The 12432-nt window shown below is 38.6% G+C and overlaps 1 protein-coding gene across 16 annotated transcripts in view; it reads left to right on the forward strand.

Moving 5' to 3' along the window:
- caska (calcium/calmodulin-dependent serine protein kinase a) overlaps positions 1–12432 on the forward strand; it is a 105884-nt gene that overhangs the window by 89149 nt on the left and 4303 nt on the right. For 5 of the 16 annotated variants that reach the window (XM_079465024.1, XM_079465019.1, XM_079465011.1 and 2 more), the window contains 9 exons: positions 1668–1856; positions 2253–2331; positions 2765–2850; positions 3981–4046; positions 4741–4809; positions 6406–6441; positions 7261–7299; positions 7864–8060; positions 9444–9559. In XM_079465024.1, coding sequence (XP_079321150.1) covers positions 1668–1856; positions 2253–2331; positions 2765–2850; positions 3981–4046; positions 4741–4809; positions 6406–6441; positions 7261–7299; positions 7864–8060; positions 9444–9559 — 877 coding nt within the window. The remainder of the gene's footprint in view (positions 1–1667; positions 1857–2252; positions 2332–2764; positions 2851–3980; positions 4047–4740; positions 4810–6405; positions 6442–7260; positions 7300–7863; positions 8061–9443; positions 9560–12432) is intronic. The other 11 variants (XM_079465022.1, XM_079465013.1, XM_079465020.1 and 8 more) reach the window with 3 other exon arrangements.

The raw sequence follows: 12432 nt of genomic DNA on the forward strand, positions 1-12432 counted from the left end.
TCTCAAGTGATCTTCAGTGTCTCTCTGTAAACCTGTTATCATTTCATAAACAGAACTATCTATAAACTTTCTTTGATAAGATTGAAAACTTTGATTTATTTACAGCTGCATCAATTTACTGTTGATGATTTGATTATGTTCCTTATTACACCTTATCAATCTTCTCTGTTGTTATCTGCTAAAGTCAATGTGGAGCTGAAGTGATTAAGGACGTCTGTGTTCAGAGCATTGTCCCTGTTCTCTTATCAGTAGACCTCACACAACAACTCATGACACATGGAGCAGAAGGTTTGCTCTTCTCTCTGCATTGACTGTTTGTGAAAGAGAGTTTTGTTTATTTATGATTCCTACTCGTTTCGTTGGTGCACCATATCCATTATAATATATTAAAGTGATGAAAATTCTGTCATCGTTTACTCATCCAGAAATATTTTGAAGGAAGCTGGTAACGGAACAGCACCGGCACTCATTCACTTCTATTGGATGGACAGAAAACCAATGCAAGTGAAATGGGTGCTGGTTAACAAAATATCTTCTTTTGTGTTCTGCAGTAGCAAGAAATCATACAGGTTTGAAATGACAAGAGGTTGAATAAACAATGACGGAGTGTTCATTTAGGTGAACTGTTCTTTTAACAGAATTCAAGTTGTTGTTAATAATAAGCAGCACAGGTGATGTAAAAGAAAAAGTTTGTAAAAGCCTGGTTGATGTTGATTTAGTGTCTGAAGGTATCTGAAGCATTTGTCGGAAATAAACGCCAAATGTATTATGTGTGCAGTGGAGCGAAATTGATATAAATGGTCTCTGGGGTGATCCGGCCTGCAAGGGAATTATTTAGGGACTTTTTAAAATATTAGATTTTATTGAACTGGGTTTTTAGTACAGAACTGAGAGAGGAAGAGGGAATGGTTGTTTATTTGAGGTGATGTCACCCTCACTTACTCCAACAGTCAGGTCAAGAGTGAGTGTGAGGGAGGGAGGCACCAGCAGGTACAAGCTGTGAATTCCAGCATGATTTTGGCCTTGACAGCGTTCTCACACTCGCAAGACGGGCTGGAATTATTCTCAGACAGCAGTATTAGATAAAGCGGTGAGAACAAACAAAGCATTTCATGTTTAGAAACCAAGAAAAAATAGTTTTGAAGGATTTTTAAACTCATTGGTTGGGTGTTTTCCAGCCTTCTAAGGTGTCATGAGTGTTTTTATCTGGTTGCTAGGTGGTTGTTTGCCCAAGTGAAACGGCCCGTTGCCAAGTCTCTACTATATGATATTCACATTCCCACATATGGCTCACTTTCGTCTTTCAGTGCAAGTCTGAGATTTTCTTCTGTTTTATATCCACCCGGCAAAAGTCTGGTGCCTCTAAAACAAGTAACAGCACACCTGCACAACAAGCTGCACAATTTATGTCTGTAGCAAAAGTGGAGCAAAAAGTCCTGCTTGAGAGCATGTAGTGAGCCATGTCTACTGACCAGAATATCATCAAGACTACAACCATTATAGTATCGTCATGCTAACACCATGCATCAATCTAGTATATTTTTATTACTTACGTAGAAGATCCCTACCTTGAAAGTCAATGGCATAAACATATAAGTGCAAAATAATGAATAAATAAACCACTTGTACAGTGGAGGTTTTATTAACTGTGCATCTCTTTGTCTCAGGCCTTACTTCAGACTCATGATGTTGTTGCACATGAGGTGTACAGTGACGAGGCATTGAGGGTCACCCCAACACCCACATCACCGTACCTTAACGGAGACTCGCCTGAGAGCGCCAACGGAGAGATGGACCTAGAGAACGTCACACGTGTGCGCCTTGTTCAGTTTCAAAAGAACACAGATGAACCCATGGTACGCGTGCTGCTTGTGTCACATCGTAAAAATGACTACACCATATCCTGAGCTCGACCAGTTTTTTTTCTTACAGTTTAATAAGCCCTCCTTCAACTGAAATGATAAAATCATGGAAAGTTTAGCAATTCTTTATGCAAGGTGCTACTCTGAACTGGCATCGAATAGTAGAAATGACCCAGGAGTGTTTTATCAAAACAATGTAAACAGTTTTCAATATCGATGTTCCTTGAATATACTGTATACATTCATACAGGATATTACCACATACACAAACGCTACCTCTTTAGCAAATATCCTGTGGTGAGAATACATATCTTAACATCTGAGCTTTGATAAAGGTCTCATATTGGTTACCCTGTACAGTATTAGCTAAACTTCTTGCTATTGTTTCAGGGCATCACGTTGAAAATGAACGATCTTAACCATTGTATCGTGGCAAGAATATTGCATGGAGGAATGATCCACAGACAAGGTACTTGACCATCGTCTCAAATCTTCATTCAATGCTAGTTGTTTTGAATTTAAAGAGTCCACATTTTACCACACACAGCTATGTTCGGATTCACTACCCTGCTGTTTCTCCATCTCTACACATCATATTTAATAGATATGAGAATACGACCACAGCTCTTTTCTAACAGGCTTCTTAAATGCATTGTTTGCACATGACTGTGACAGATTGCACAAGCTCTTCGAACTTGGCAGGACAGTGACTTTGGCACACAGGCATCACTCACGTGCTGTCAGAGAGTGGGTTTTGCCTTCAGCCTTCAAGCAGGACAAACTTACATTCATTAGGATTTACTGAAACTCGTGCTATGAAAGTGGTCAAGTAAAAATTCATCAGCTTGTGTTATATTACTATGTATGTCTGTAAGATGTGAAATTTCTCACACGTGAAACAGGAACTTTGCATGTTGGAGATGAGATCAGAGAGATCAACGGTATAAGCGTAGCAAACCAAACGGTGGAGCAGCTTCAGAAGATGCTTGTGAGTGCAAATGTCATTTCTTTCTTTTTTTAAGGGATAGTAGTCACCCTAATGTTATCTTCACAGGATGTTTTTATCCATGGAACACACAACACTTTAAGAAGTTCTCTCTCAGGGTTTAGCTTTCCTAATACCTTTTCTTAATGTTATGTTAAAATTATTTCTTATTTTTTTATTGCCAGACTGAGTTCTATTAAAGGGACACTCCACCCAAAATTGAAAATTCTCTCATGAATTACTCACTGCCCCATTCCACCCCCCCCCAATGTGTTCTGAATCTCTATACATTTCTTTTTTCTGTAGAACACAAAGAAAGATATTTAGAAGAATGTTGGCTTCTCAGATTTCTGGGGTAGTCAGAAATGGTACTCAAAGGTGTTCCAGAATTCTTCAAAATATCTTCTTTTGTGTTTAACAGAACAAACAAGTATGAAAAGATTCTACTATTGTAGTCAACAGTGCTTCGGGAATCTCAGTTACTAACATTCATCAAAATAAAAAGAAATTGTACTACAGAACGATACATTTGACAGGTTTGGAACAACTTGAGGATGACTGAATAATGACACTATTTAAATTTTTTGGGTGGAGCATCCTTTTACATAAAGTTCATTCAGTTTAACCTTGAATTTAGTTTCTATTCAAGTTGTATATACGAAAAAATGTATAGAAAATATATTATTAAATAATAAATCATTGTTTTAATTCATTTAAAATGATACTTTTGTATTAAAAGTATCATTTTAGAATTATGAGCTTAGTGTATCATTGATCCTTAATAACCAGAAGAGGGTCTAAATTTATTTTTTAAAGCCATAATAAGGAAGAATTTTGTTGTGAAATCACTTGCACATTGTGATATATTTCATGCAGTTGTGTACTTAAACAACTAAACAAACATGTCCCATAATTCCACTCTCCTACATAAAGTCATCTAGTTTAGCTTTTTGTTGTTGTTTTGAAAGTCCGCCATCTAGTGGTCCAAATTTACATATTGTGGCTTTAAGTGAATTTTGTAAGCTAGCTTGAAGATAGCTTTAAAGCTAATACACTAAGTAATAGCCACACATCTTCTTTAAACATTACACTTGTCAAACCATCGCAATCCAGTTATCTTTTTTGTTTTGCAGCGTGAAATGCGAGGCAGCATCACGTTTAAGATCGTACCGTGCTACCGGACGCAGCAATCCTGTGAGGTAAACCTTCTGTGGCCTCTTTACTGTCCTCTGCTTTTAGTCTCTGCAGTGCTGTGGTTGCCTCGCTGGCCTGTCGTGGCCTTGCGTGGAGGGGTTTGATTGCTGTGGACTCATGTATGACTAACTGCCTGCCTGGTGGCTGCATCGTGTTAATGCTTTCCTTCCTAAAATCTTTCATTCAGCCGGTCCTAAAGGCCAGGCTCAGACAATACTGCACACCAATTTTACAACCAAGATACCGGAACACATAACTAAAAAACCTTGTATCACACGAACAGGACACTTTAATAAACCTATACTATGAGAATATTTCATATCCTGCTTATAGGGACTTGACCTGGGTTTTAATGGAACTGAGAATGCCTGTTATTCAGTGGCATATAGCACATTTTTCTCTCCCTTGCCTTGTCGCATTATCAAAATTAGGATGGATATTCCTCATCAAATATGACAATGTAGTCCTTTCAATAAATCAACGTTCACTGTACATAGACAGTGGTGCTGATGTGGCTTCCTCATGTGGTGGGAAGCTGCAGTGCAGCTTAACATTAACATCCTTTGAAAATTTAAATATTAACATAAAAATCACCCCCACATAATAATATGTCCCTTATTTCGTCAAGTAGTGTTGTCTAGTTTCCGGTATGCTTTGCTGTCTTTCTGCTGTGTCGCTGACCTTTATATCTTATTACAGAAAGAATCCCCCTCCTCCTCCAGACAGTCCCCTGCTAATGGCCATTCCAGCATTAACAGTTCTATCTTGGTAAGGACCCCAGGCTACCTCAAATAACAGCTCCCCCATCCCAACAATCTCCTAATGTTGTCTATGGTTATTTCACCCCGTTCCTGCAGTCACATCCTGTTCATTTACTCCTAAATTTTTTATTCCGTTTGTATCTTTGTGTTGAACCTCTGAAGATTGAAAAGGACAGTACCTAACATCCATCGAATACAGTTTCCTTGATTCCGTTATCTCAGTTCACAAATTGGTGTGCTCTGTATATCCCACATACTCTGACAGTTTCAAAGCTGTTTCTTAAGATGTATCCCAGGCACATACTGTGAAAATGGGATCTTCTACAGGACTTCCCAATTACATTTTTCAGTTTAGGTCAGTTGATAGGTGTCTTATGAACCTTTGAGGACAACGACAAAAGAAGTGCAGACCTCCTACCCCAGACTTAAAGGAAAAGTTCACCTCAAAATTGAGTTATTTATTACTTACCCACATGACGTTCAACATGTTTTAAGACCTCCCAGCGGGAATTATGCAGGGAGGTATAGTTGAGCAACTATGAGCAAATGGACCAATCTAACAATGTATCTTTGACAACAACTTTAACCATGATGTCTATGAGGAGGCCTGGAAATGTCTAAGATGTCACCTGAAATATCTTCATTTGTGTTCTCAAGACGCCTGGAGATCTTAAAACATGTTGTAAGACAAAAGTTACATCCTTTCTGTTATGGAATTAATATATTTTTCTAGGCATTTAGTTTTTGTTTTTAGCTCTGGCAAGGTTTTCTTGTGATGCTTGTTTCATCGCAAGTAAACATGAAGAAGATACTGGATCATGGATGTAAAGAGGTTTTTCAAATGAAAAAAAAATATTCCTTGAGGTCAAAGGAAAAATTCTTTATTAAAAAAATACAGGATCCTCATAAAAAGACTGAAGCAGAAAATATTGTAAATGGGCAATTCCAGCATTATGGATGTGACAAAAAATGCTCAGGGAATGTATTTGTTACCAATATACTGAACCATTTGTTTATATTTTAGTAAACCCTTGTTAGTAGAGTTTAAACATCAGAAAAATATCAGTCTATGCACACGTTGTCTATATTTAAAAAAGTGAAATAAACATGCGAGAATGTTTGCTGTAAGTATAGTAAAAACCTTTGGTGAAAACTTGGTCATTTTCATGGAATTGCCCACATATATATATATTTATGTATTTATTTATTCTTATTTAATTCTCATGTCTGGTAGGCCAAATGTGTGGTATTCAGATTCCTTCATTATATTCATAATATTATGATTCAAATCAAAATATTAAATAACATCAATACATTTTTTTCTCATATCGCCCACCCCTAATTTGAACCTGGTGAAATCTGTGTGTTATTCTCAATAGTTGGAGAACTGATATTCCTTTCAACCGTGTCTCAACATGCTTGATTGAAGTGTGGTGCTGAAGCTGCTTGCTTGCTCTTTGCTTTCTTCTGTGTTGCTGTTCTAAAATTGACCCTCAATGGTTTCCTTCAACACACACACAATGTTTTACCGAGTTTTTACCATCTGGGTTTTGTTGTTTTCATTTTTTTGACGTGTCTTTCACTTCTGGACTTTGCTTTACAGGACTTGCCGTTGACCATCCAGCCGAAAGGACGTCAGGTAAATAGAGCATCTCTCAGTGTAACACCTCTATTGACTAGTGCTTCCATACTGTACCTCCACTGCTCTGTAACAAGCACACTTGTGTGTCTGTGCTTGTAGATTGATTGAATTATGATCACGAGTGAATCGCTGCTTTGAACACTATGCTTTCTACCTGTTACACTACTCAGTCAGTTTCACAAACACCAATAGTGCAGAGACATTAGTGGGATTTACAGGACATTTTAAAAGTATTTATTTGTGCTACATTTGTTAGCATGCAATTTTTTTTATTAAGAAAGTAACAGAAAATAGCAACTCGGACACCATAAATCACAACTGACTGGCATTCAGCTTTGTAAAAGTATAGATCAAGTATTTCACATTTTTGAGTGTCCTCTCATAACCTCGGTGCAGTCTTTGGCTCTAGAGTGGTGTGTGTTTCCTTTCACATCTCATCTAGATTCATCTGTAAATCACGAAGGCTGATGGACAACATTAGGGATCAAAGCCCATCACAATTTTTCTACTAATCTCTAGTTCTCATGCACCAACTGTGAAAAATAATAATCCTGATAATATGAGAATATAGAGACAAGTGATCAGCAGAGGGCGCTATTGGACCGAACAGGTCTGTCTGCGTTGGCTAGTCTGGGACTCGATTCCCTACGATAAGACTGATGTCCACCCTGCTTTGTTCCCCTTATTGAGCTTTAAGAACATTGGCTTTCGTAGTTGCATTCCTCATCTCACCAAACCCTATTCACAGTATAACTTTTCTAATGCCGCCACAGTGCCGTGATATTGCATGATGTTTGTAATGCTCTCATGCCCTAGATCTCCAGACCTCCAATCAACGATAAATTTTCCATCAAGGTAAGTTTTGAGAATGAGCCCAATCCACTGCTCTAAAAAAAACCTGTTGTGTAACCATGTAAGTCCAAACATCGTAGGGACCCAAAACAACATCATTGAGATTCTTTGAAAATATAAGGATAAGCTCGATTTAAGTAAAACAATTTGTAATCCTTGGCCTCTTTTAGTCGATCCAATGTTATTATGTACTGTATGAAGGCAGTTTTCTAGGCGATCAAAACAGCTGTGGCTTTATTTTATTTCTTTTTTTTGTGAGAATAACACACCACTCTACCCTCAGACCCGAAATGACATCCGTAACCATCAGTTCTCACTGCACTAAACAACCAGCAAGTGCCCCGTCATATCACTGCTCCACTTGTGCAGAAACCAGCACAACACTCATGCATCTTCTCTTCACCACTAACCAAACCCAGATGTTTAGTTTATCTGAGCATGTCAGTCACCACAACCTGATCTCCACTTCCCCCCTGACCTCCGTCATCAGTCTTTTCTTTGCTGCATTTGTGCTGTCGTCTCGGCACGGTATTCCGACCTAAGTTCCATCTCCTCATATCTCCTCAGATCTACGTGCGGGCGCAGTTCGAGTATGAACCGGTGAAAGATGACCTCATTCCTTGTAAAGAAGCAGGGATTCGCTTCAGGGTGGGTGACATCATTCAGATTATCAACAAAGATGACCATAACTGGTGGCAAGGCAAGCTGGAAAACACCAAGAATGGTACGGCAGGGTTGATTCCCTCACCTGAACTGCAGGAGTGGTGAGTTCAGTACTTTCCGTCATCAGAATGTCGTCTTGTATTATACGGACGTGAAAAAAAAGACCATTTCAAAATGATTGTCAGTTTTTCTGAATGTACTAGTTCAAAATAATAACAGTGTCTAGTTCAATTAGAGGTAAATCCTTTTGGGGAAAAACTGGTATCAAAAACAAGTTTCACAAACAAGGTTTAAGCCTAAATCTAAGCCAGGACTATGCCTTAGTTAATTTAGACTATTTAAGTCGCTTTTATTAAAATGCCATTGATAAAAAACATTTCTGATGTGCATCTTAAGAGAAAACAATGGCGCTGACAGATTTAAGATATGTCAGGGCAAGTTATTTTCAGTTGGGACAGCTCAAAACTCATGCAGAAAATGAAAATAATAGATGTTTTCTCATACTTTTGTGTCGGGGCTATTTATCGGATTCTGGGGATCATGGATCGGTTTGAGTACATTAAAATGATGAATGAAACACAGTTGTTTCAATAAGACAACTACCCCAAACACACCAGTAAGCGAGCAGCATCTTGGTGCCAGACCAACAAGATCAACGTTACGAAGTGGCCAGCCTGACCTCCAGACCTTATTCCAAGAGAAAACTTGTGGGGTGACATAAAAATGGAATACCTGTTCACGGGTGCCAGAAGTTTGTCGACTCTGTGCAACACAGATGTGAAGCAGTTCTCAGAAATCGTGGCTATACAACTAAATATTAGTTCAGTGATTCACAACATTAAATCTTCAAGCAGTTTTCATTTTTTATGTAAAGAAAAATGCAGACAATGCCTAACAATATAGATAAATTACTTATTAGAGTATTAACAAATTTGATACATTTTTCTCCTTATGCTTTGATCTAGAATAGAATGCGCAAGTGATGATTGTTTCTATTTGCTTTGATTTGCAGAAAATGAATACTGGAAAAGCAGATCAATAACAGAATAGAAGCTCTGTATTTTTTCAGACCTCAAATACTGCAAAGAAAACAAGTTCATATTTACTTTGAAGCATTAATTCATTAATATTTGTACATAAACATTAAATAAATTGTATGTGATAACCTAGATTTGTATCACAGTTTTCACGTGTCTGTTGGACGACTTTGTCGCTCGTGAGGTTTGATTTAGTTGAAATTCAACATACACTGGACTTGAATGGCCACAATGCATCTAGAAATGAACATTTGAAATGGTCTCTTGATTTTTTCCGCGTCTGTATATCTTGTGTTATGTCATGGTAGCCAGAATATTGTAAATGGTGAAGTACCATCATCTAAACATTGTGTTGAGGTCATCAGCTGACAACACATGCTACGTGAGAGCTTACAGATATGCAGCGCACTCACCATAAGTTGTGCTGTTTTGTTTATTGTGTTCTAGGCGGGTGGCGTGTATAGCCATGGAGAAGACCAAACAGGAACAGCAAGCGAGTTGTACTTGGTTTGGCAAGAAAAAAAAGCAATACAAAGACAAATACCTAGCAAAGCACAATGCAGGTAACGTTTCCAGTAGGCTTCCCCACTCCTTTCCTCTCAATTCTTAAAAAACGAACGCATGCATACTGCTCAATCGGCTCTTTCTTATATATTAGTATTCTGTAATTTGGCACATACGTGAAAGTGTATTTAGTTGTGTTTCTATGTGCTAACATGGTGAGTACAGTACGATTTTTCGTACTGTGTCTTTGATGGAGAAGGCATCTCGGAGGTGTATGATGTCACGAGAACAAGCCAGCACCAAGGGAGATGTGCACATGAATCATAAAAAACTAAAGAAACTGTATCAATGAGTCAAAGTTATACAGGAGACAAGTATGTAAAACTGATAAAAAGGTTATACTGGTATACGATGCTCTTGTTTGCCTTCATAAGCTCAGTCCATGCGGAAAATTATAAAGATAACAACCCAGAACATTCTGTTTATTAGTATGTTCATTTATTCGTGTTTCTCAGTCAAACTGACCACGATGCTCATTGTCAGTATGATGTTGCTGGAAGTCTCTCCATTGAATGAATTTGTAGTTGTGAATCAGTAGTGAGGGAGTGTCTCTGTGTCAAGCCAGGTGATACAGCCCTGTACTGTCTGACTCAAATATCCCTGACTGCAGCATTTCCACAAATAGCTTGTTGACCTGTGTCAACACATAACCAATTAACCCTGTGTGTGAATCTGACCACAGAAACAGTCACAGCTAGAGTCTTGCATTTTAGTTGAAGTACCCGTGAGTCTCATTAAACCCACCCACACTGGCGATGTGCCTCATTATCACATTTACCTGACTGATGAGCGCACCTGCTTATGCACCTGCGCTGTGCAACAAGTGTGTTTGTGTGTGTGCGTTCTCATGGGGACTGTAAGTGAGATCCTCATGCTGTCCCTGAAGAGTTTATGGTGTGTGAGTTCAGGTGTCAAGAGCCGCTGGTGGAGGGCCAGGACACAGAGATAGAAAGACAGTATCTCTGCACTTAGATGCTTGGAAGTCACTGTAAAATACATTTACATTAACTAATACACGGTAGAGCCGGGCGATATATCCAAAATGAGATATTATTAAAATAATTGTGCATACAACCTCTGTATGTCATGACTGAATGCAGCGAATGAACGATTTTGTCAGAGTCCTTGTAATGTGAATTAGAAGCTAATAGTGTTTCATAGTTATTAGCTATTAGCTTTTGGTCATGGCACATACGATACATACGCTTTTTTATTTTTGCTTGTCATGCTGATGTGGAATACTTTAAATTTAGTTCAGACTGTAGACACAATAATGTGTTTTCCAGTCATTGAGCCAGAAATAAACCAGCTACGCCACCTCAATTTCACACACTGTTGCATTCAGTTGACAGAAAGCAATTTATAACACAACGTAAGAACGAGCGTTCCGTTTAAAGGGACAGTTTACCCATAAATAAAGATTCCGTCATCATTTTCACACCCTCGAGTTTTTTCAAATCTGTATACATTTCTTTGTTCTGATGAAAACAGAAAGATAGTTGGGAGAATGCTTGTAACCAAACAGTTCTTGGCCACCGTTGACTATCTATAGCAAACCTACTTCCAAATATCTTTCTCTGTGTTCATCAGAACAAAGAAAGTTATACAGATTTGGAATATGGGTGAACTATCCTTCTAATTTTATAAACATTTGAGGGCAACTCTGTCGCCCCCTAGGGTGCCTCAATAATGCAAAAACATTTTTTTATAACATGTACTTGTAAAATATCGCCCGAGCATTCACATCTGCGTTTGCCGGCGATGTTTCTGACCTCAGAAGAACTAACAATGTTCTCTAATCACAGTCATTTAGATTATCAAACAGTCTGCCGTGAACAAAGCCCCCTTAGCCAGCAGGGGCGGAGAACACAGATCAGACATAATCCTGCCAGAGCCCAATGCCCCACTTTACAGAGTTTCAGCTCAGTCAGACAGAGAGCCAGCAAACAGCCTTCTTTTTACAGGTCTTCTCATATTCCTCTAGACTTGTTTAACTGTACGGGGGAAAACCAAGGGCGGGTGGGTTTGTAAAAGTTGTGCTTGGGAATGTTTAATGTGAAGCAATTGGGAAAAACAGCTTGAAGGTGACTTAATGTTCCTCAGTATTACTTTTACATATAATGAATCCCAAAGTTCTGAATATTATCATTAGGAAAGTTTATCTGACTGGAATAGGTGTTGTTGACTTCCATGCTCAGATATCTATATTGTGATTAAAAGACATAACTCAGTGTTTACTGTAAACACAACATCTGCTCATCCTAATATTACAAGAACATAAACATATCATATGTTTGCCTTGATACGCTGCTTTGTTGTGTATCGTGAGTGCCTCGCTGTTACTGAGAGCGCCGGCATCTCATCCAGTACAGCCTGAACTCACCGCTGCCGCTGACATCACTGGATGATCTCGCTCTTGTCTCTGTGCTTCCAGCATTACAGCTTTGAGCATGATTGTTGTTCTCTTTGTTTACTGATGTTCTGTTTATCGAGCCATAACTCAATGACCCCCTCCCTTCATTTTACATGCTGTCATCTACCAATGGCCTCTTTGCATGTAAGTAACAATGTGGCGTAAACGTGCCTTATTTGCTCTTTTGCTGTCTCAGTGCCTTTGCTGTGGTGATTTTATGCTTCTTAGAAACCTGTTAGAACTGTTATTGTGTGTGCGTGCGTATGTGTGTAAATGTTTGTGTGGTTTGTTTTTTATTTTGTTATCGAAGAATGGATGTCTCCATCACTGATCTGCAGCATGATAGCTTCTATGTGCAAATCCATAAGCGCTGTACATATGTAGAGCTGCACAGTAAAGGTCACGTGAAAGGGGAACATGAATCATTTAAAGCATCTATTCAAAGAGATGAGTGCTGCA

Source organism: Barbatula barbatula, assembly GCF_947034865.1.
Source record: "Barbatula barbatula genome assembly, chromosome: 9".
Classification (NCBI taxonomy): Eukaryota; Metazoa; Chordata; class Actinopteri; order Cypriniformes; family Nemacheilidae; genus Barbatula; species Barbatula barbatula.